The sequence below is a fragment of the Anabrus simplex genome, chromosome 1, assembly GCF_040414725.1.
Source record: "Anabrus simplex isolate iqAnaSimp1 chromosome 1, ASM4041472v1, whole genome shotgun sequence".
Classification (NCBI taxonomy): domain Eukaryota; kingdom Metazoa; phylum Arthropoda; class Insecta; order Orthoptera; family Tettigoniidae; genus Anabrus; species Anabrus simplex.
In genome coordinates, this window is record NC_090265.1 from 1,446,755,704 (window position 1) to 1,446,782,425 (window position 26,722).

At 38.7% G+C, this 26,722-nt stretch overlaps 1 protein-coding gene across 1 annotated transcript in view; it reads left to right on the top strand.

The window, feature by feature from the left end:
- Window positions 1–26,722, top strand: part of Polr2A (RNA polymerase II subunit RpII215) — a 364,959-nt gene that overhangs the window by 207,565 nt on the left and 130,672 nt on the right. Inside the window, exon 16 of the mRNA XM_067137935.2 lies at window positions 3,182–3,392. Coding sequence (XP_066994036.1) covers window positions 3,182–3,392 — 211 coding nt within the window. The remainder of the gene's footprint in view (window positions 1–3,181; window positions 3,393–26,722) is intronic.

A 26,722-nucleotide genomic window follows, 5' to 3' on the forward strand; every position in this document is an offset into this window, starting at 1 on the left:
ACTCGAAACATTCACTCGTGACCCGCACAAACAGGCACCTCTTACTGAAATGATTCTATTGGCTCAGCGGAAGGCACGTTATACTACAAAGCGCGCAAATGTTACTGCGCAACCCTGTTCAAACCACCTTCTGGGCTGCGTTCTACTCTAGTTATTTTGAACCAACTTGTCCTGCCAACTTGTGTTTACACGCAACTACAACACTCCTTATACAATGCTATGATCATTTTTATTAATCCCTGTCCAATTCCTTTTTGCACCAGACTGTCCCAAATTTCAGTCCTGGGGACACTGTCATATGCCATTTCAATGTCAATGTCATCACCATATCATTCCTGTACTCCCATTGCTTTTCCATTAGTTGTCTCTTAATAAAAATGGGCTCTATTGTTGACCTTCCACTTCTGAAACCAAACTGATTTTCCTGTATCTGATTCTCAACCCTCAATCTTATTCTACTTTCCAGTATCCTTTCCATTATCTTAGCAACATGGGATATTAGAGTAATTTCCCTGTAGTTCTTCAAAACTTTTTTTATCTCCTTTCTTGAAAATTGGGATGATTATTCCTTCTTGCCAATCCTCAGGGACCTCCTTATTCTCCCAGACATTCCTGAGAACCTGACATGTCCACTGCAAGCCTACAGCTCCAGCTGCCTTTATCATCTCCACTGAAATTTCATCTATTCCAGCAGTTTTTCCATTCTTCATCTTTCTTACTGCCATTTCAATTTCATTCATTGTAATTTCTTTATCCATTTCTTCATCAACTAATTGCCTTTCCTGGTCGTCCATTGAATGACTGTTATCAGTTCTTATGTTCAGCAGCTTCTGAAATTATTCTCTCCATCTATTTCTTATTTCTTCTGGCTTTGTTAGTATTATGCCACCTTCATCCTTCACAAATCTGGTGTTTACTTGATCTCTCTTTTTGTTTCTTAAGATACCATACAGTAATTTCTTGCTGCCCTACACATCATCTCTCAATTTCTGTGTGAATAAGGCCCAGCTTTTCTTCCTCCACTACTTTCTTGGCCAAATTCTTTGCCTCCACATATTTTCTTCTACTTTCTTCAGTCTTAGGGCCGAATTCATAGATAGCACTTATATATAAGTGCCCCTTATAAGCCAGGTTTCATTTCATATTACCTACTTAAGTGTCCCACTTATTGCTATAAGTGGACCTCCCACACACACTTAAGTGTCTCACTTATGTTGCAGCAAGATGGAGGATAATGATTTTGCTGAATATGTTGCATTTCCTTCACAGAATGCTTTCCGTGCACACAGTATAGATTGAAAATCCTGTCGAAATGTAATGTGACCAACAATTTAATGAAGGTTTCGTTTTAGTAAAGTGAGAGTTATGAATATTCTTGTTCCTTTGATTGAGAGAGTGAACATAACCTCTAGAAGACTCACTATCTCACCATTAATGAAGATATTGTTTTGAGATTTTATGCCACCTCTTAATTTCAGGTTATTATTATTGTTATTATCATCACCATCATCATTACCGGCATTTCGCTTAATTAATTGGAAACATGTTACAAGTTGATAAGTTATCAAGACTGTAGGCCTATGGAATAGTAAAGAACTGTACCGAGTTATAAGAAAAATGAATGTGTTGCACTACCACCATTTATTTTAAGGTTGATCTGTGCTTATTATATCAGGTTAGTCAACGAATCGTTTGCTGGATTATATCAGAAGTTTCTGAAATTATTGTGTCACACATCAAAACATACAATTTGCATTTTATTGGGGAAGTAATTAGGCCTATTACAACATAACGGCTACGGATATACTTGTCAAATCATTAAAAGCGTTGTAAGGGTAGATATTCTACATTTCGATGAATATTTGTATAGTTCGAGTACCTGGATAACTATAAAAATATTAAGAAGAAAATTAGACTCTGGGCATTTTCGTAGTTTGCATTGTCCACAACAAGTTTTTCCCATGTCATTCATATTCTGATGAGAAACTGCATCGGTCTGCTCGTTCTATATTATGTGCAAGTTCTTGCAGGTGTCGTCTCAGCTCGCTGTTTTGTTATCCATTCTGGTAACCAAATACAATATAGACAATCTGTTAACCTCAAATATTACGCGCGTGGTTGTGCGATGTCCTTCGATAAACAAAGCACAATAGGTCATTCCACTATTCGGTAGCCAGAACTGCATGATCCAGAAAGCATGGGCATAATATACTGCATTGCCACATCTCCAGTGATACTAACTGTATCAATGAGTGTGCTCTTTAAGGGCTGTCTATGAAACGTAAACTCATATAAGTGAATACTTATTATAAGTGATCCCTTATTACTTAAGGGTTCCACTTATGTGTAAGTGCTGACTATGAATTCGGCCTTTGATGTTTTCCATGCTTTCCATGCCATTTTCTTTTCCTTCACTTTAATCTTTACCCTATCATTCCACCAGTGTGTCTCTTTGTCTTTTACATTTCCTGATGTTCTACCACATACCTTTTCTGCACATCCAACCAGTGCTTCCTTAAATCTTTTCCATTCATCTACAACATTCCCCACCTCCGTCCTGGGTACCAAGGGTATTATTTCCCTTTGAAATTCTTCTTGTATGCTTTTCTCCTTCAACTTCCATACTTCCAGGTTGCACTTCATCATCGCGTCAAACACAGGTATGATAAAAATTCAGTACATTGTGGATTACATGTGTATGAAACTAAGGAGTGTAAAACTGTATCTTTCATGAAAAAAAAATTTAAAAAAGTATGTATATGCATGCTCAACATATTCAAATTTGTATGCCAGTGGGCTTAAAAAAAAAAGAAAAAAAAAACTGGAGAGGATTCAGAATTGAAAGGAACTACTGATTATTCATCCAGCCATTCCCTTCCTTAAGTGCTGTTATGAGAGAAGGATACTTCAGTTTACTTCAGAACGTCTTCACTGGTACTGTCCAACTCCCTTTCATATAGATTTCCAATCTCCTTTCAACTTGTTGAGGCTTGGGAAAAATACTTGTTCCCCCCCCCCCCCTCTCTTAATTTAAAATTATTCATATAATTACAGCATTTTGAAATTAGGTTTTAACAATATTAATATATTGGATAGTTTCTTCATAATGCTGTATATTATTTTGCATTGTATCCCATAATTGATCATTTCCAGAGTTTCATACTTGTATATTGATTTGCAGGTTATATCCAGCGACGTCTGATCAAAGCTATGGAGTCTGTAATGGTCCACTATGATGGTACTGTACGTAACTCTGTTGGACAACTTATCCAGTTGCGTTATGGAGAGGATGGACTTTGTGGAGAAACAGTAGAATTTCAAAATCTGCCCACTATCAAACTTTCAAACAAAGCTTTTGAAAAGAAATTTAAATTTGATCCTACAAATGAGAGGTAAGTTGTTGTACTATACTTGGTGTTTGATACTGTTTCATATTTTCTCATCTTTGTGATAGTACCAAGTAAGTCAGTCTCATGAAGGTGAGCGGATTTTTCTGACCTATTACAGTAGTCTGATAGTGATGATTAATGTTTGGCCTCCTTAAAAAACCAATAAAGCCATTAACCCAAGAAAGACATTATAGGAAGCATTAATGAAGAATGGGAATGTGTATGAGAGGATCTTCAAAAGGCAGAAGTATTCAGTCAGCAGTATGTAAAGATTGTTGGTCACAAGGATAATGTCCAGATAGAGGAGATGACTAATACTAAAGAAGTATTAAAATTTACCTATGTCAACAATGACATTTACAGTAAGATACAAAAGTTGAGAACTAGAAAAGCAGCTGGAATTGATAAGATTTCTCAGGATATGCTAAAGACAATGGCAAAGATCTGTTTATGGTTTTCCTTCACATTGAAAAGGCATATGACAGCATTGCAAGAGAGAAGATATGTGAATGCCTGAGAAAAAGGAATGTGCCAGAGGGACTGGTGAGGAAAGTTCAGATGCTGTATGAGAACTCTACCAGCTGTGTGCGATTGGGTGATGGACATTCATCCTGGTTCAAGACCGAAAGTGGAGTTTAGCAAGGCAGTGCACTATCCCCATTATTGTTTATCATTGGTCAGGTGAGGTACATCCTGCTGTATGCGAGAGTAGATGGTACTACCTCCGACTGTCTGGTCGGGGGTTGGACAGGTGTTACCAAACCTGAGAAACTGAGGGAGAACCAATGCCTATAGGCAGAGGAGTTCACCCTTAGGGGGCTTGTTGAAGTCATTGTGTAGGAAATGACACACAGATTCAACGTGAAGCTGCTGCCTTGCAGGTGTGGCAGGGGGAGTACTTAAGGCTATGGGAGATAACCCTGACAGAAAGTCTTCTAATGTTAGGCCTAGCTAGTCAGTTGGAGAGTAACTGCAATCGCTTTCAACACTTATATGAGCCTTGGATGCAAACAAAGAACTCGGAGTAGACAACAGCACCCGCAGACCCACTCCAGGTATGATGGCTTACAGCCTGATGATAGGCCAAGCCTTGCGATTGTCCAACAACTCTGGAGAAGACAACACACTTGAATAGAAACAATCAGTGTACTGAGTTTGACTGGGAAATGTGAAGAGTTAGTGGATATCATGGAGAGAAGGAAAATATCAATCCTAGGACTGAGTGAAATGAAATGGAAAAGTAAAGGGAAGAAAGAGTTGAAGAAAAACTATACCCTCTACTGGAATGGTAACAACAGAGAGATAAGAAATGGAGTAGGATTGATATTGTCTAAAGAGTTAGATAGTATTAGAGAGATCCAGTACGTCAATGAGAGGATAATTAAGGTAACAGTTCACCTTGGGAAAGAGAAGCTGACACTGGTGTAAGTGTATGCCCTTCCACCGGGTTGCAATCAAGATGAAAAGAACAAGTTTCTCGAAGACCTAGAAGAGATCATCAGTGAAGAGAAGGCAATCGTCATCGGGGACCACAACGCATAGCTCGGGACAGACAGAAATGGCTATGAGAAGGTGATGGGGCCACATGGCTATGGGAGAAGGAATTCAGAAGTTGAACATCTCCTAGACTTCTGCATAAGAAACTGTTTGGTAGTAAAAACAGTTGGTTCAACAAAGGAGTCAGTCACAAGATTACCTGTTGCAGCTGGGTTGGAAAGAGCAAGACGGTCATTGACTATGTCATTACAGATAAAGAAGTAGACTTGTGACTGATGTCAAGGCGATTCCAAGTGTGAACCTCAATAGCGACCACCGGTTATTAGTAGCAGATCTGAAAGACATTAATGTACCAAAGGTAACAACCAGGAAATTACCTAAGATGTGGGAACTACAACAGATTGGAAAAAGAACCGACTATCAGGACCGTATGAGAGGACAACTGCCTACGGAAGAAGTGGTGAGTGGTAAGGTAGAGTGGACAAGATTTAAAAACACCTTGATAAAAGAAGCAATAGAGGTTTGCGGGAAGACAGGCGCGAGAGTAAGGGAAAAAGAGATACCCTGGTGGAATGAGAGAGTAAGATACTCAATAAAGGAAAGGAACATGGGTCAAAAGAACAAGATAGAAAGAAATCCAAACCAGAAGCAAGTTTACCAGGGCAATAAATTGAGAGTTAAAAGATTAGTAGAAGAGGAGAAGATGAAGTGCTGGGAGAAATTTACTCAGAAACTGAAGGAAGACAGCAGAGGCAATATGAAACTATTGTTCAGAGTGATCAAAAACAAAAGGAATTCAGTTGAAACCATCAAAGCAATTGAAGATCCTAATGGAAACCTGGCCCGGAAAGAAGAGGACATCTGAGAGGTTCTGAGGAATCATTTTGATCACCTATTGAACAGGATAGAAGCAGATCAGAGAACAAAAGAACCAGCTGTTGAAACCTGCACAGAGGTACCTCCCATTACATGGGCAGAAACAGAAGCAGCCTTTAAGAAGATGCCACAAGAGAAATCTCCAGGAATCGATGTCAGCAGGGATATGATTAAAGCAGCAGGATCCAGGGTTTACAGTGGCTACACAGAGTGCTCAATGCAGTTTGGAAAGATGGCAAGATACCTATTGATTGTAGCAAGGGTGTCATTATCCCTCTGTTTAAGAAAGGAAATTGCCAGAAATGCACCAACTACTGGGGAATAACCCTCCTTTCTCATGGGCTTAAGATTCTTGAGAAAATCCTAGAGAGCAGATTGCAAGTCATCTTAGAGCCACAGTTTGAAGAGGAATAGTATGGCTTCAGGCCTGACAGGTCCACAACAGACCTAATCTTCGGTATCCGTATGTTAATGGAAAAAATATTGGGGAAAAGGCAAAGATCTGTTTATTCATTTCCTTGACATTGAGAACGCATTTGATAGCATTGGAAGAGAGAAGGTATGGGAATGCCTGAGAAAAAGGAATGGGCCAGAGGTATTAGTGAGGAAAAATTCAGATGCTGTATGAGAACTGTACCAGCTGTGTGCGATTGAGTGATGGATATTCATCCTGATTCAAGTGGAGTCCAGCAAGGCAGTACACTATCCCCATTGTTGTTTATCACCATCATGGATGACATAATGAAAAACATCAAGAAAACCTCTGGTTAACTAAATGCAATCGCCTTTGCTGATGATGTTACGATCTGGGGAGAAACTGAGGAAAAAGTACAGTTGAGACTCAATCAATGAAAGATTAAGTTCCAGGAGTTCAATCTCAAGATAAGCGAACTCAAAACAGTAGTGATGGCAATAAACAGAGAGGGACGACCAGCGAACATCATGCTAGGAAACCATCCACTAGAAAGTGTGGAAATCTTTACGTACCTCGGCAGTGTAATATCTTGAGATACACTAGCCACAAAGGAGGTGGCAAGTAGAGTGCAGAAGAGCTCTCACTTTTACCAGCAAGTACAAACACTCCTCTGGGATTCCAAAGTACCAGCAAAATCAAAGCTGGTGATGTTCAATCAGTACTTCATATCAATCTTAACCTATGGTATTGAAACCTGCACCTTCACTAAGAAAGACTCGTCAAGGTTGCAGGTATCTGAGATGAAGTTCCTCAGGTCCACAATTCAAAAAACCAAACTGGACAAGTTGAGGAATAATGTGGTTAGGAAGGAAGCTAGGATTGAGACATCGTTGTTAGATCGGATCAGCATGTCCAGACTGAGGTGGTTTGGGCATGTAATGAGGATGGGGCCAACAAGGACAGCATATGTTAACTTGGAGCGACATGCAGCAGGGAAACTGATGGTGGGAAGACCAAGAACCCACTGGATGGACATTGTAAAGGAGGACATGATTAACAACAGAACTTATCTCAACAAGACAGAATCGAAGAGGCTCGCCGACATTACCTGGGAAACTGGAACTGTAAAATGACGATGATGATGGAATGGCTTGAGATATAGCACCATATCTGAAGTACAGGGTGATTAATTGGAAAATACAGAGCGGAGTGCCAAGGATTAGGCACGCTGGGAAGCGGAGACAGCGAGCGCAGTGCCCGCCACGACGAGCAGGCATAGTCGGCTCAAAGAAGCAGCATGATTACGCCTATAGAAACTAAACGAAACTGAACTTGCCGGCTAAGTAGATGCTCTGGACAAATAAGTAAATGAATAAACAAATAAATCAACTAGGAAATTAAACTGAACTGAACTCACCAGTATTTACGGACGATGCTGAAAGTGATCTCTTTCAGCTGCAATGCAAGCTTCACATCTTGTAATGAGATTTCGAAACACAGTTTGTAGTTCATGGACACCGATAGAACGCACAATGTTCCTAATTTCAGTTTTTAATTCTTCTGCAGTTCGAGGATTATTCCTGTAAACTTTTCCGTTAAGATTTCCCCATAGATAAAAATCACATGTGCTTAAATCAGGCAAACGAGGGGGCCATAAGCCTTTACTGAGGGTCTGATTATCATCGAACATTTCCCGTAACCGTCGCATAGAGCTACGCGCTGTATAGGCCGTTGCACTATCCTGCTCTTCTTCAGTCAGTTCAGCAAAAAATCGTTCCAGAATGTTGTGTATATAACGGTCAGAAGTAATTGTGTCCTGAAAAAATATCAGACCAATAATTCGTCGGGCACTGATAGCGCACCGCACACCCACCTTCACATCGTGCAGAGGTTTCGGCTGTAAAATGTGTGGGTTGTCTGTATCCCAGATTCTATTGTTCTGTGAATTGACATATTCACTCAAATGAAACCAGGCTTCGTCGCTCATAAAAAGATATTTCGGATCCACAACACTGCCCTGGGCACTATTTATTAGCCAATTGCAAAATCGTATTCTTGCGTTGAAATCTGTAGGCAGTATGTTATGGACTGAATGAGTCCGATAAGATCGTAAACGTAACAATTTTCTTGCATTACGTGCTGAAGAAGGTGAAATACCACTTTCCTGAGCTAATCTCCGAAACGACTTATATGGACTGACCTGGAGTCTTGCCTGTATATCTTCTAATCTCTCTTGTGTGAGAGCTGTTCTCCTTCGCTTCTTTTTCTTATTGCTTACGGAACCAGTACTACACCACTTGTAAACGAGCTGATGCACGTAACGTTTTGATGGTACTATCGCACCGGGAAATTGTTTACGGAGTTTTCGAAGGCACCTTTTAACTGGTTTCTTCTTCTTGTGCAAATAACACTCGACAAAAATATTCTTTGCTCTATAGTGTATTTAACCATCGTGATAATAACCTCACAACACACCTTAAAAGTCCAATATTTTCTAACTAACCGACAGAGTGCTAAACAGCTGCGCATTGCAGTGAACCCTGCAGTGAACAAGCCATATGGCACTCGCTCGGGACTTCCCACTGCATGGGAAAAGAAGTCGGAACACTTAAAATATTCTCCCTGTACTTATTTGATTATTGTTTGCATGAAGGAGCTATACCAAATAAATGGAGAGTTGCTGTAGTAGCCCCTGTGTATAAAGGAAAGGGTCATAGACATAAAGCTGAAAATTACAGGCCAGTCAGTTTGACATCCATTGCATGTAAACTCTGGGAAAGCATTCTTTCTGATTATATTAGACATGTTTGCAAAATTAATGACTAGTTTGATAGAAGGCAATTTGGGTTTAGGAAAGGTTATTCCACTGAAGCTTAACTTGTAGGATTCCAGCAAGATATAGCAGATATCCTGGGTTCGGGAGGTCAGTTGGATTGTATCGCGATTGACCTATCTAAAGAATTTGATAGGGTAGCTCATGAGAGACTACTGGGAAAAATGAGAGCAATTTGACTAGACAAAAGGGTGACTGAATGGGCGGCTGTATTTCTTGAAAATAGAACTCGGAGAATTAGAGTGGGCGAAGCTTTATCTTTCCCTGTAAAAATTAAGAGGGGAAATCCTCAAGGCAGTATTATGGACTTTCGTTCCCTTTGTAAGGAAGTTGTATCAGAGATAAGGCTGTTTGCAGATGATGTTATTCTATACAGACTAATAAATAAGTTACTATATTGTGTGCAACTGCAAAATGACTTTGATAATGTTGTGAGATGGACAGTAGGCAATTGTATGATGATAAACGGTGTTAAAAGTCAGGTTGTGAGTTTCACAAATAGGAAAAGTCCTCTGTTTTAATTACTGTGTTGATGGGTGGAAGTTCATTTTGGGGATCATTGTGAGTACCTGGGTGTTAATATAAGGAAAGATCTTCATTGGGGTAATCACATAAGTATGATTGTAAATTTAGGGTACAGATCTCTGCACATGGTTATGAGGGTATTTAGGGGGTGTAGCAAGGATGTAAAGGATAGGGCATATAGTCTTTGGTAAGACCCCAAGTAGAGTATGGTTCTAACATATGGGACCCTCACCAGGATTACTTGATTCAAGAACTGGAAAGAATCCAAAGAAAAGCAGCTTGATTAATTCTGGGTGATTTCCGACAAAAGAGTAGCTTTACAAAACTGTTGCAAAGTTTGGGCTGGAAAACTTGGGAGAAAGGAGATAAGCTGCTTGACTAAGTGGTATGTTTTGAGTTGTCAGTGGAGAGATGGCGTGGAATGACATCGGTAGATGAGTAGGTTTGAGTGGTTTCTTTCAAAGTAAAAAAAGATCACAATATGAAGATAAAGCAGGAATTCAAGAGGACAAATTGGGGCAAATATTGGTTTATAGGAAGGGGGGTTAGTGATTGGAATAACTTACAAAGGGATATCTATATATATAAAATAAGAGTTTTGTCTGTACATTGCTCAGAATTTGAAAAGAATGGTACAGTAAAAGTCCGTTATAGCGAGAATTCATAACAGCGAAAAATTTACTCGCTATAACGGATTGTCATATCCGATTTTTGTATAAAAGTCAGAAAACCCTTCATGCCCTTTAAAATCGGTATGAAACGGCAATCAGTTTGTTCAAAACTTGCGTTTCCGCAGATGATATCCATACTACGGCTTACTTGTTTCTTATTTTTCGTAATCCGATACTACATGAAAGTGTATGTGTAATTTCATTCTGAAAAAATATAGTTCCGTATTTCTCCGAATCCAAGATGAACCCCACTTTTTCCTTCAAAAAATTTTAATCAGGCTCAAAAAAAGTTTGTAAAATCATACAGGCCTACGCATTTTAGACTATTTTTAGATGCCGAATATTTACTTTCGTCACGCCGTATTTCATTTTTTTGCGGCTGCGCAATTATTCTTTATTTCCGCGGGTTAAAGGACCATTAACTTAACATTGGCATCATAATACCGAAGAGAACTCGTTGAAAATGTTCCGGCAATACCTATTCCATGTCTCTCTTCAATACAATGATCCATCAGGAAATTATTCTTGCTGTCTATAAAACTGTTACTTTACGCAGCGGCAGATATAACCGGCTACAGCTACACGCACGTCCCGCTTGTCGGGTACAGCCAAATTCAACGGCTAGCGATATATAGGCCTAATCATGAACATTGAAAGTCAACGAACGAGTTTATTGCGTCACGGTATGGCCAACCACCCTTGTGTTTTTCGTGCACATATCTCACAATTTCATCGACTTCTTTAAAACGTCCTTGTTGCGGACCACTGAATGCATTTTTTGTACAGTACACATCTTTTTAGCTGTTTGTCTTCACGCTAACGCCAAATATTGGCTTTAGTTAGGCCTATGCCGTATTTTCTTGCGGCTGCACAATTATTCTACATTTCCGAGTTTTTAATAAACATTAACTTAAAATTGGCATCATAATATCAACTAGAACCCGTTGAAAATTTGCTGGCAATACCTTTTCCACGTATCTTTACAATACGACTATCCATCCAGAAAATATTCCTGCTGTCTATAAACCTTAATTTTACTAAGCGTCAAGTACAATAGACGCGTTATGACTCTGCCACGGAGTAGCCATGGCTTTTCTAAGAATTCGAAGGGTCGCATGTTTTGATGCCTTTCTGCAGATTTGAGAAACACACAGGCACTGTACACTGTACAACCGGTAGCAGTGTGTAGTAAAGAGGCGGTTGTTTATTGTCAATGAGCTCTGTGCGCGTGTGAAAAGAAGCAGCGTGGTTACCGCGGTAGTTGCCAGTGGTATCCATTAACTTACTGTTAGGCCGCGAATGTAACAACCCTTGAGTTTTCGCATGAGATTCTGAGAAGAAAACAAGTCTTGGATTCGGAGAAATACGGTATCACTCCAGAGATTTCTGTGGCAAACACCTTGGCTTTCTTCTTAAAACAGCGTCACCTAACCTAACCGTATATGTAGCCTATCATGAAAACATATTTGAAATGCATGTAGAGAAATCACCTCCTTGCCAAAAGTTTACATGTAAATAGCCGTAACTAGACGCGAGAAGATATGAAATATCCTCTGAAATCAGTGATGTACTCTGCCATATCTTGAGGTGTATGACATTCTTACGTAATTTCCGTATATAACACTAAAATTAAGATATCGTTTATTCAGTCTTTATTTATACGAGTTAACAACTGCTATCGGCCATGTTATTTACGCATTTATTACGAAAACGTGTTATACTCATTCATTACGAATTTTCTTCAGAGAACAGCAGTCGATGGGTATTACTAATCAACTCCAACATCGCCTTTGAATGTCAACGTGAGAGCTCGCAAATGCACAAAGTGAGAAAACTATACGGTACCGAAGATGATCGATTGCATTTTGTTGCAAACGTTTCAGTTTTCTTATTCAAACAGCGTCACGTATCCTAACTTAACCGTACTATACGTATGATGAAAACACACTTCAAGCGCCGGTAGAGAAATTATACCTTTCTCGCTATACATTTTCATAATAGCCTTTCCGTAATTTAACCAGACGCGACAAAATACAAACTAACCTATGAAATCAATTAAGCACTCTGCCATATCTCGAGGTGTATCCCATTCGTACTTAATTGCAGTATTTAGCCTCAACATTAAGCGGTCGTTTAGTCAGCCTTAATTTTTAACGAGTTAACAACCGTTATCGGACACGTTATTTATGCATTTATAACGAAAATATGTTCTCTTTCATTTCAAATTTTCTTTACGGAACAGCTGTCGACGGATATTACTAATAGACTCCGACATCGACGAGAGAAATCGCTAGTGCACATAGCGAGGAAACGATGCCGAAGGTAATCGATCGCATGCAGTATCATCGCTGGGGTGCATAAATATCGGTAACGGAAAAAATCGCACGCGCTTAATCGCTCGTAATAACGGATGCGCCAGTGATAGGGTTCTCGCTGTACTCGAAGGACGATACACAGTTTAATATAGGAATTTTGAAGGGACAGAAAAAAGTCGTCAGTATAACGGAGTTCTCGTTATATGCTGTACTCGCTATAGCAGACTTCTACTGTATTTCTGTATCGGTCATGTCCACAGTAACAAGGAAATGCACTTTTTTACTTTTCTGTAATTTCTTTCTGTCTGTCTCTGTATGTATGTTCACGCATCACTAGAAAACGGCTAAAGAAAATTTAATGGAAATCGGTATGCAAAGTCGCTACAATCTAAGCCACAAATAATTTTAATCTCGCTGAGAGAAATGGTAGTTTGTGGGAAGGCCTAAAATTTAATTTTCAAATATTTATGTTTTTAGTGGTCCTATCTTAATAAAAATGGGTATGGAAAGTCGGGGAATAAGTCGCTACAGTACAGGCTATAAATAATTTTATTCACACTGAGTGAAATGGTAGTTTAGGGGAAGGTCTAAAATTTAATTCTCAAATATTTATATTATTAGTGGTTATATCGATAAAACATAACTGAAGTTATACAGAATTAAATTTCTGACCATTTCTGTCTTAAACACTTTTACCATACCGGCTATGAAAACACAGATATTCATGAATTTGTATTTTTGTTGCCAAGTCCATATCGCCGCCGCCGAGCCACAGGAAAATGGGTTAACAGAATTTAATGAAAATTGGTATATAGAGTTGGGGAATAAGGCACTACAGTCTAAGCTATACACAATATTATTCTTCTGGATGAAATTGTAGTTAAGGGGAAGGCACCTAAAATTCAATTTTTAAATACCTATAATGTTGGTCCTGTCGAAAAGTACTGCATAACAAAAGTTAAGAGAGAATACAATTCCCGATCATTTATCTTTTATTCAGTTTTACCTGCCATGATGAGTGGTATTTCAGAGTCGGAAGAAAACTAATGTGTAGGCCTACAATATTGAAAGCGCATAACATTGATCAACAATAACATTACATTGGTCATTGTTTGTTGTGATGTTATTTGTCTGCTATGCTGCCTCTCAACTCCAATAGATGGGATTACTCTGCGTACCGAGTATAATAGCCTGACTTGGCGGGAAATAGCCGGGGGGTTAGAAAACTTTCTTCTTTAGCATGCCATTCCTCTGGTTCATACATTTTCTGATACAGCTGGTATGTAACACACTGATTCTTCATAGTATTCCAGTTATTCGATCACTACTCTGACGCGCTGTGAATGTGCAGTGTGCATAATTAAGGCAGAGGCTGACTTAGTAGTATGGCCTGGGTTAGAAACAGTTTAGGCCTATTACAAAATAAAGCACCACAATTCACTAAATAACTCAAAATTCAACCCTGAAAAGAGCCGTTTCTTAAGAAAAGCTTCTTGTTCTTCACTTTTAGTAAATTCTACATTCATTTTATTCTAAATTATCTCTGGCTTGGAGGAAAAATTGCCTCCAAGTCAGATAGATTTTTCCGCCGCCAGTGTAGTGAATTGTTATTTTCAGACTCATCGGGTACTCCTAGGAAACAGATTAGTAAAAGGGCATAATAGTTTTTGCCCTGGGAGTCCCCACTATTCAACCCTCTTCCCGCCGAAAAAACAAAGAGTGTTCACGAATCACAGCTGTCTGCGGCTTGGTCATTTCAGCTCTGGAACTTTGGTACGTTAGATCGGCAGTGTAGTCCTGTTCGTTAAAAGTGAGAAAATGTGTGGTGTTTCATTTGATCAAGTATTTCATTTGAAAACATTGCTTTTAATCGCGCCATTCCTACTGACGTCATTGTAATGTATGTTCATTTCAGTTGGAAAAACCACTAAGACAGTCTTTCTGAGGATGTAAAAAGGCAGGTGGAGAGCGAGTGTCTAACATTATAATGAAAACTCCCCAACCTGATTGTGACTGATGGTATGCAAGCGGGTCTACCATTCCAGTGAAAATTCTCTAACTCAGTCTTCATATGAGAGAAGATGTTTGGTAACTTCCCCGTCGCGTTTCTAGGGTAACGTTAAGAGCTATGCAATTTAATACAATCTTGCTCACAAACGTATACTTTAGAATTCCATATACAATGTAGAATGTCGTAGCGAAGCACGGGTACATCAGCTATCTTCAATAAATTTCCAATTTCTTTGCAATCATTTAGGAAAAGGCTAGAAAAACAACAGACAGGGAATCTGCCACCTGGGCAACTGTCCTGAATGCAGATCAGTAGTGATTGAACTCCTCTGAGATGCTGTAAATGAAAGATAATTCACTAATAAGGTAAATTAGTTCTAAAGGGTTTTCTCCAAGATTAGCTTTTACTTTCCAACCATTAACCCGTGAACTGCTAGTGTTACCAAATGGTAACGCTGAGGGGCGTTTGTTTAAATTGGCTACAATGCAACAATATGAAGGTTTCACTGTGAAGACTATAATAGGTTACCTTTTGAATGTTGAGTTATAGAGCAGAATAACTTTCATTTCAGTTGGAATTTTCAGGCGTGATTGTGTGGCGCAATAATCGCTGCAATCTCTTCACAAATTGAAAATGGATGCCAGATTCCAGTAAGTTAATTATCACTAATTGTTTATGAGTGTTTTTATTTATTTTATACTGGATGTGTACTCCAGAAACATGATCCTATTATGCAGTGACAAAATTCTACTGAAATACTGGTTTTGGTTCCTGCTGTGGTACGAGAATGAGAGCCATTACCATATGGTAACGCTAGCAGGTTATGAGAGAAAAATATTATACATCAATGTTTTTTTAATTTCCATGCCTGGTTTCACTTTAGAAGAGGCAGTCAGGGTGGCCAATGTCGATTATCTTAATGTCGTCGAGCCCCCAGATTGCAGCGTTCTAATGAATGGAGATTCTGTATATGAAGATGGCGAAGCTCTTCTAGACCATCTCAGTGGTCTTCAGCCGACTCCAAAATCATAAATAATTTTTCATGGGAATGAATTTCTTGTTTCGAACACCGTCTACATTGAGGAACAGTCTAATAATGATGTAGTATTTTCAAATCCAGAAGACGATAACAATAGTAGGCCAGGGCTAGAAAATATCTTGTGGATCAAAGGTGATATGGAAGAGTTACTGAAACCTAGTTATCCAAAATATAAAGACTTGATCAATTTAGGAATATGTGAGAGTATTGTAGACAATGAAATTATGGTGTTTCTTGTGGGTCAGTATACAGAATGTTATTTTCTCTAAAGATCCTTATCCGAAGGTTTCTGTTGAGGAAATTAATTGTGTTATCACCATTCTTATTGCATACCTGCCAACTTTCCCGATTTAGGCGGGAGACTCCCGATTTTCGACAGTTTTTCCCGCCTCCCGATTATTCTATTATTTCTCCCAATTTTAGCTTATTTTTTGGTGAACTTCAAACATTTGTTTCTAAATCTCCCCATTTCAGCTTTATTACGCGAGTGACCGGAAGTCCTTCGCTCATTGGCACTTTCAAACGAAATATCTACGTTTATGTGAGAAATATTTGCGATGTTTATTGAAACCTGAATATCGCGACGTGTATATCGATCGTCAATCTTTCGTTCTTGCGTGCTATGTTCGTCCAGTCGATTCTAGAGACTAGTCGCTAGATGTGGAGTGGTTTTTTAGTAATTTTTTAGTAATTTCAGTGATAGCGACTAGTGACTTTTCTAGAGATTTTAGGAGCCATTTGAGACTAATCTGATTACTTTTAATTTATCTCAATATAAAGAAAATGAGTGTGTCTGTACATTGCTCAGAATTTACTGTACCAGTCGTGACCACAGTAACAAGGAGAAATGCACGTTTTAATTTTCCGTAAAATCTGTCTGTATTTTAACCGTTCATGGATGTGGGTGGTTCGAAATGACATGATTTTCTTCAGTTAAACCTCAGCTAGTATCATTGGTTCGCAAGAAACTTCACTCACGGGCATGGTCATTCGGCAAGTACCGGTCAAATCTCTTCCAACATCAGCTCAGAGTAATTTCCACGTCCTACCTAACTATGTAAAGGCTCTTAAATTGTAATTTAAGAATGAAAGATCGCAATTAAGTTTTGGAGGGATAATCCATTTAATTAAATAATCATGAAGGAAAATATAATAATAATAATAATAATAATAATAATAATAATAATAATAATAATAATAATCTGACTAGACAACATGACGGAGAATTACAAGTAACACACATCTTATCAATCTTTTTTGGTTTAGCAAGTACATTAAAAAGATAAATATCTGACGTTAACTTTTAAACTCTTAAATAATTCATCACAATATCTGAAACATTTTCCACAAATAATGAAATTATTAACAGTTTCGAAAATCTGCCAATCGTGAAATCATTCACTTTGTTCATTCATCTGAGTCAATATTGCCCACAGTCTGCCTTCCCCAGGTCTGTCTGTCTGATCATTTAACTGTCTAGCTATCTAGTATACAACTTGAATATCCTGACGGTTAATCTCCCTAACGTTGCAAGAGGAAATATAATCATCTTTCATCCAAAAGGACCCAAATAAACTCTCGGCTTTGTCGTACCTGAAAATCAACATCTAACTACTGCCATATTTAATGAAACGATAATATCGGAAGGTCTGTACTGCATCTACTCTCATTCAGTGTTTCCTGAAAATAATTCTACTGCCTAAATAACTACAGCAAGCAATTACTTTGAATGCCAACGCACTTCATCAGGTGACATTAATCTCATAAAACAACTTATTTTATTTTATTTTATTTTATTTTATTTTATTTTATTTTATTTTATTTTATTTCATCCCGAAGATCCTAACAACTCATCCACTAATTTATCCATTTTACCTTCATGCCTTGCCATAAATTCGTATTTTGATGATTTCCACACGCTTAACATTTAATGTATCTGGGATACCTTTGAAAATACTAGCATCACATTATTCCGCTTGTCTATTCAAAATTTATAAAATCACATGATGAACATTTCACTTAACATTACTAGGTCCATTGACATTCTCGAAGATTTACCACGTTACCACAGTGTCAATCTCAACAAACCACATTCTTATAATAATCACACTATCTTATCATAACATATTCAACGACCCAAATATTTACCATATCTCATTAAAAATGTGCACCCTGTCTACATCATTATTCAAATATACAAGTGCAGGTATTGAAGAACCTCAACTATACGCATATGAAATCATCGTATCATTTACAGCATATACGCACTTCATTAAATTATTCTGCAGCACAAGTTATTCTAAGAGGATCTCGATATTGACGTAAATTCCATACAATCACTCGCTGGACTTGCCTACACAGCACTCGATATTATCTCATTGCAAATAGATTCTCACGATTATTCAGACAGTATCAGGAAATTAGATGAAATATAATCGCTTCTGAATACCTTTACTACTTGACACTGACAATAGACCGAATTTCACTCATACCAATGATTAGATCAACACCTCACATAGATACATAATGACAGACACGTTAGGTTACTCAAGCCGTATTCTTAAAAAGTCACCCGCATTATGATGACAAATCTAACACTACTATAAGCTTCCACAAATAGAATAAGGGAAGACAATGCTTGGGTTCTTAACATCCGAAGACTCTGTTGTTCATCCCATCCTTTAGGTTGTGGTAGCTATGGACGTCTGTTTTCTTGTTACTGTGACCACTCCAGCAGAACTTGGACCCATTAGGATTCCAGTCTCGACTTAGGCACGCATCTCCGTCTTAGTTGGATCCTTCATCATAATAATAACTAGTTTCGTTGTCCTTCCACCCTGAAACTTGTACAGACCAGATTAGAATAGTGCTAAACAGAGTTTAGAATTCTCAGTTTTGTTTACTGAACTTGCCTTCATATATTGAGGTAATTGGCTATTGAGCTCTTTTAAACCTTGCAATATCTTAAAAACTCTTATAATCTCCCCAATTCCATTCAATATGCGTCAGAGCTATTCTCAAAACAACCTTCTACGATGTTTTTTTTTCATCATACATTGTCATAAAACAAAATCCCATTTTAATAACATCACAATAATACCTTGGTTCGCATTTTATGATTCATACTAAAATTACTATGTCGTAATCTCCGTTACATATGTTTTTGACATTTGAGGAACTTTGCCTAACACAGTCACTCTCTTCATTCACGGAACTGCACAAAGGAACACATTCTGCTGTTAATTTATTTTCTCAGTGCATCGATCCGTCACTCCGTATACGTCTTCTTGATGATTGACCTGGCATTGCTCCAAACTGTTCCATGGCCTCCGCCACGTGATGTTTCTGGACCTGAACGTTACATATGAGATTTCTCCTTCACAGCTATTAATACATCTTTCATCTACTGGTCTCCATTTGTATAGTAACTCATGTTCTTAATTCAATCATCCGAATACCACGGGGTTCTGAGCTTGTGAATTTCCTGATTTCCTTCCATTAGATTTCCTTTTAATGAGCAAGTTGTCTCGGTTCACGTACGTAGTTGGACGTATAGATTGGACGTATTCCGGCTGGATGTATACTTATGCACCGCTTCTGTTGATCTATTTTACTTATAACTTTCAATTTCTCCTTTGAACTTGACCTCGAGACCATTGAAAGGTTATAGTTAGGGCTCGGATCGATATGCTCGATAAAATCTCCAGAAATGCTCGAAAACCATGTGTTATATGCTCGATAGATATGCTCGAAAAACCCATTATATGCTCCATAGATATGCTCGAAACAACCATTATATGCGGTTAAATATGCAGAACATGCTCGGAAAACACCGGTAAAAAATATAGAAAGGAAAGTGAAACGAAAAAACCAATAACATCTTTATATAGGAGGTTTTTTCCTAATTGTATGTATGATACACTGCAGTATACTCACATTCAAGTTTCAAGTATATATATGAGAAGTTTTCTTATGAAAGTTACAGTTTAAAAGTTCATTTACAAGATGTTCAGAATTAGGTGAGTCAATGAAGTAGATCTGCATTGCTCTGTACAACAAGGATTTTTTCTATGTTTTTAGTTTTGAATGATTTTCTTCAGTCAATCACAGTTTCAATGATGAGAACGATCTTTCGACGTCAACTGACACGAGAGGTAAATACTTGAATGATGCTGCTTCTTGTGCAGAGTAGTTTGGAAAATCCTTTGACGGTTCAGACTCGCCACGCAGCATCCTCTCCAAGTCCAACGCTGCACTCCAACCGGGATTTCGAGCCAGCACGAACTCCAATTTTTGTTTCACGGTCTTCCCAGTCTCTCCAGGCCACGAGTCGGCTTCTTGGACGACTCCTTGTATTGTTGTAGATGTTGATTCCCATAGGGAACCTAAAATATTTGTCCCGAATGAGTAAATTTATAATACCAATATAATGGTCCGTTATTGGACATTATAAATTTTCCAGCTAACTCATTCTTGGTTGCCTGCGTTTCGCCCTCGTGTGCTAAGTTAGGCTCGTCAGTTGGGACTTAGCACACCACCCAAGACGCATTAGCACACGAGGGCGAAACGCAGGCAACCAAGAATGAGTTAGCTGGAAAATTTATAATGTCCAATAACGGACCATTATATTGGTATTATAAATTTACTCATTCGGGACAAATATTTTAGGTTCCCTATGGGAATCAACATCTACATCATTTGATGGTCAGGCAGGCATCAATTTTTGAAAATGAGACATAGCTCTCATAGTGCATTGGCACTGCTGGTGGCTTCAAGTAGCCTATGCAGTGGCCTCCACGGTATGCACTAGCCTTGCGTCTTGGGTGGTGTGCTAAGTCCCAACTGACAAGCCTAACTTAGCACACGAGGACGAAACGCAGGCAACCAAGAATGAGTTAGCTGGAAAATTTATAATCTCCAATAACGGACCATTATATTGGTATCCTTGTATTGTAGCGACCACTTCATCCAACTCCATCCCTCGCGATTCCAACTTTAAAATGGCCTCAGGAATGACGCTCATGTAGACTTTTATGAAAGTCAAGGATGGCATCAAGCCCATCATTTTAAAAGCAGCCTTAGCTTTCGCGATGTACTTGCTGTCCGCCTCATCAAACATATAAAATATAAATGAAAAACATTAGCCGAGGTGAATAACTGAGAAAATTACAAAATTAGGTGCCGTATGATGGAGTAAAGATAAATGATATGAAAAGAATGATAGAGAAAACCTTGAAAATGAGAAGATTTTAAACATTTCAACTAGTCTTACCTCTTCAATTGCCCTGTGATTTTCAGCGTAATACTAGGCAGCCAAGATCCAAGTTCCCCATCGTGTCAGTATGGGCTCAGGAGGTAAAGTGAGCTCTGGATGCATCGTCTTGAAGGCACGGACGCGAGAAGGAGCCCTGAAAATTTTCTTCACTGAGGAAATGGCGCTGTTGACGCTGGATGATTTTTCACGCAGCTCCTTAGCAACTCTGTGCATTGCATGGGCAAGACAAGCAGCGTCAATCACCAATGTGAGTACTTTGTTTACCTCCTCATCTGGAAAGTTTGGCCACAGCAAGCCTGAAACTGGAATGCATGAAATGAAGGGTGAACCGTTCAGTTAATGGGATTCTGGCATGTCGTACACTGTAAGAGATATTTAACTATCAGAACTATCAGAGTCTTCACTGAGCGTACGTAGAATGCATTGAAATTATAGCCAGACTGTACTTATTCTTCTTTGGCAAAATGCTCGAAAAATAAATTAACAAAAATATACTTACGCAGAGCTGCTTGCACTGTTCGCACAGTGGTACCATGGTTTGTCACATCTAGCTCCCTGCACAGAATCAGGTGGCCTTCCCCGGTTCACTGGGACTGAGTTTTCCAACTATATTGTTGGCCACGTATCTTCCACAACTGTCTGTGGTCTCTTCGATAGATAACCAAATTGGGTGGCTCCCGACGTCGTCCCTGATTGCGTGTAGAACGTGGTGAAGAAAGTAGGCCCCTACCTGAATGAATATTCTTCGTGGAATGAAGGTATTATTGAGAGATAACCTTCATTACAACAGAGCCAGATCCATGTTAAAATTACTTCTAAATTGTTTAAACGAGAATGCTGAATACGGCAATCGTGCATGAATTCATACCTTTTCATACTCTGAAGAAACGTAGGGTCGACTCATGAGGCAATTCTCTTCCTGCGAAGTCCTTGCAGAGAGCTCTAATCTCAGCATGTTGAACCTTGTAGAGGGGTATGTTGGCACTTAAAAACATCCTACAAACTCTGGAAGTGAACTCATCCGAGTGCTGTTGCTGATTGAATAAAGGTTGTATCAGCGCTTGTTTCTTCAATTTCCTTTTTTTAAATTCTTCAACTTTTGTTGAGTGCCCACTTGTGGCTTTATGTTGGGAAAATTGAAAACACTTCAAAATCTTGATCTGAAAATAAATAGGTAGGTACGCATAAGTGAGAAAAAAATACATTGAATGAACAAACATAAAGCATTGTGGACTATGAAATTATTTTCAAATACTGCAGTAGAAATACGAGCACCCTCTCAAAGATTCCATGAAATATCAGCAAATCCAAACTTCAATTTCCATATCGGAAGTGTAAAATCTGAGGATCTAACGGGTCTATACTCCGATTCTTAGACTTATCTCTACTTACCTAGCAGGTAGGCACTGTATGCTGCACATACGGCTTACTTGAAATTTCAACCGTTTGACCAGTAATATCTTTAAGAACGTAGATGTGAAAATGTCAATAAGAACTTGCCCCTCTTTCACACATTTTGCAGAAAAGTATTTTTCCCTCAGTAGAAAACGAGTCAGGGTCTTCCTTTGCACATCATTGGAGTAAAACACTCAGAGATTCCTTAACTTTAGGCATCGCGTAGTTAGAAATCACAAGAACTTGATAGGTACGTACGGATACGATTACGAACTGAGAACTGAGAGTAGAATGCAGAAACTTCACTTGACCGGGTCGGACCTTCCACCACTTCATGGGAAAAGCCACCTAAACAATACTGGTTCCCAAAATAGGCACACCACTAAAATACCTCACATTTCAAAGTGAAAGGATGCTTGGGGCTTCCATCGCTTATCTGACAAGTCGCACTCTAATCCGGCAGAGGCCAATTAGGGTGTATGAATGACCTCACTAAAGGTTAAAAACCTGCGGTTCTATGATTCGCAACAGATAGGCTTTTCAATAATTATTTCTATTTTAGAACCTTAAGAATGGTCAGGGCCCGAATTCGGGGGTGAATTCGAAGAAAAACAAACTATTTAGACAAAAACCACAAGAATATGCATTTATATGCTTCTATTCTATTCTATTTATATGCTCGATAAATTTAAATTCTGTTGGTCCCAGAGAGATGAAAATACCACCGAAAGGCTTCTTTCAATGTGTACTGTTCAGGAAAAAAAATGCTAACATGCTCGAATCCGAGCCCTAGTTATATAATATGTATGTTTGTGTGCGCATCACGAGAAAACGGCTGAACTGAATTTAATGAAAATCGGTATATAAAGTCGGGGAATAAGTTGCTACAATCTAGGCCATCAATAATTGTGTTCACACTGAGTGAAATGGTAGTTTAGCGGAAGGCCTAAAATTTAATTCTCACATATTTGTTATTATTGGCCTTATCGAGAAATACTACATAATTAAAGTTATATATTATTAAATTTCCTATCATTTATGTCATACATTTTTTACTGTATCAGCTATGATAACAGATATTCATGAATTTGGATTTTTGTTGCCAAGTCCATATCAGTGCCGAGGTACATGAAAATGGGCAAACAGAATTTAATGAAAATTTGTATGTAAAGTCGGGGAATAAGGAACTACAGTCTACGCTATAAATAATTTTATTCACCCAGTTCGAAATGGTAGTTTAGGGGAAGGTGCCAAAATTTAATTTTTAATTACCTATCTAATTGGTCATATCGAAAAGTACTATATAACAAAAGTTATAGAGTACAGTTTCTGATTATTGAGATCTTATTCAGTTTTACCGTACCGACTATAATAATATTGTGAAGATGATTATAAGAACGAGAAAGTAATTAAGAAACGATTGCTTGAATAATAACACAAGAGGGAGTCATAAGAAAAAGGACTCACTTTACATTAGACGCCCTAATATCACAGAGTCAGAAGAAAACTAAATGTGAAGGCCTGAAATAGACAGGTCCTAAAATTGATCAACAATAACATTACATTGACCATTGTTTGTTGTGATGATCTTTGTGTATTCTGCTGCCATTTATCTCCGATAGATGGGATTACTGCTGCGTATCTAGTATAACATCCTGCCTGAATACTGGCGGGAAGTAGCTGGGGAGTTAGATCTCTCTCTTCTTTAGCATGCCATTCCTCTGGTTAACAAATTTTCTGATACTACTGGTACGTAACACACTGGATCATCATAGTATTCCAGCTATTCGATCCCTACGCTGAGGCAGTGATTGGAATGAGCAGTGTGCACACTTAAATGGAATAACCACGAACCTGCTACGTTGGCATGGCAGGGGGAGAGGTAATACTACCACATGGCGCGTTCCAGGTGGCGGATAGGGGTGTCCTAACCGGCTTGCCGGCGGACTTGAGGGAAATAAAATAGCTCTCATGGACCAAACACGCAGACGCAGGTGAAGAATACACCCACGGTATCCCCTGTCTGTTGTAAGAGGCAACTAAAAGGGGCGACCTAGTGATGTTTGAATTAGAACCATGAGACTGCTTATAATTAGTACCACAACACTGGGTCGCTTTTACTTGCGTGTAGTACCACTATGTTAGGTACATAATAGATTTGTGATTAGTAGCGGCAGTGTGTGAATCAAGGTGAGTTTTACAGTACCTGTGATTAGTATCACTCTATGGGTGCGACCCTGGGCCTTGCCTACGATTAGTAGCCACTATATGAGGAACAGCACGTTTCGAATTCTGGTCAGTGGATGATTTTGGACTTTTAAATTGTCATTACATTTCGTCTCAGTTTGTACCACATGGGGCCGATGAACTAGATGTTAGGTCCCTTTAAACAACAAGCATCATCTTAAATGGAATAATGACACAGCAGTGTTCGCGGCTGTCTGCGGCCTGGTCATTCTAGCTCTGGAACTTAGAACTGTTAGATTGACACTGTGGTACTTTTCTTTATAAGTGAGAAAATGTGCTCTTTTACATTTTATCAAATATTTCATATGACAGCATTACTTTTAATAGTGACATTCTTACTGACATCATCATCATTGTAATGACCAATTTTACTTCAGTTGGGAAAACTATAAGGACATTCTTTCTGAGAATTCCGTAGTGAATTACGGGTACTACAGCTAGTTATTTGATACTAATAGCATTGCGCTTTGCAAAATCGCGCAGGCGCTTGATGCAATATATTTATCTAACGGGTACTACAGCTAGTTATTTGATACAAATAGCATTGCGCTTTGCAAAATCGCGCAGGCGCTTGATGCAATATATTTATCTATGAATTTGCTAAGTAATGGCATGACCGATTCATGCGTGTGGAGCATGAGTTCATACTATTTTCGGAAGGCTTATCAGAGACCGCTCCTCTCACTCACATACTTCCTGTGAGGGAATAGAGATGTGTAATTTTTACTCTTGTAGCCTTGTTATAGCAACACTCGGGCTTTGAGACAATAAGTGTTATAAATATATCATAGTATTGTATTGTGCAAGACTTGTAGAATAAGCTGTTTTGACCTATTGTATCTCCTGATTTCTTGTGATTTTTCGTGATTTTCATATCAAAATCTCCTGATTTTTGGTTTTGTAAAGTTGGCAGGTATGTTATTGTATCAGGCTCTAACCAGCTGCCAAGTATTTATTGGGATTCTCAAAAAGATAGGTGTCGGGCATCTAGAATTTAGGCAGCAAATCGCAGAAACCTAACTTACCACATTGGACATAGCACCAAAGATGATAGATGTTGATTCCCAAGGGAACCTGAAATATTTGTCCCGAATGAGTAAATTTGTAATACCAATATAAATGGTCCGTTATTGGACATTTTGGGCCGATTGCAGAAGCGATGACTAGTTTTAAGCCTTGGACTACGTCTACCTAAACAGTGTCTAAATGGAGCATGATCTTCCATTCCATAAACATCACTTAAAGTTTCAATATTGGTTTGAAAATGGGATATAGACTTATATTTCATGCAACTCTTTGCTTGTTGCAACCAATTAAATTCGTTGATGCACGCGCCAAACGCCAGTCAGCTGTTTGTCTTTCTACACATTACTCTAAGAGTGTTGCTTTCGGTGGAAATTAAATTTCATAATATTATCAAATCTAAAGTGACGTGCCACTGTACGGGGAAGTGTAGCTTTGATTATAGCATTGTTACAGTGAGTGTAATCTACTCATAAATACGGTAGCTTCGACGGAGGGAAGATGAAGCAATAGTAATGTGTAACCAAGTGTGTTGTATGGGCCATATAGATGTAGCTTGCATTCTGGTTGTAGGTTCGAAACTCATCATCGGTAGCCCTGAAGATGGTTTTCCGTAGTTTCCCTATTTTTACACCAGGCAAATACTAGTGCTGTTATTATGGCCATGGCTCTTCTTCCCCAGTCCTCCTCTTTTTTAACAATAATCACCACCATCACCACCACTTGCCTTTTCCTATCTGATAGTTGCCAAAAACTTATAAGATTATAAATATAACAAACCCATACAACCTGCTGTTTAGTTTTCATTATTATGTGCGTTTACTTGGCAGTAAATATTAGTGATTGTGATTCACTCCTCTCATTTGAGGTTAAACAGTATTCTCGGCAGTGTTTAAACATGACCGGTTAAACATCGGTTTTAGACAGTGTCTAAGTGATAAATAAAGTCTCTGCAATGCGGCAGGCATACTTAGGCATTGACCGAGCTTGATAGCTGCAGTCGCTTAAGTGCAACCAGTACCAAGTAATCAGGAGATAGTGGGTTCGAACCCCACTGTTGGCAGCCTTGAAAATGGTTTTCTGTGGTTTCCCATTTTCACACCAGGCAAATGCTGGGGCTGTACCTTAATTAAGGCCACGGCCTCTTCCTTCCCATTCCTAGGCCTTTCCTATCCCATCGTCGCCATAAAACTTATCTGTGTTGGTGTGAT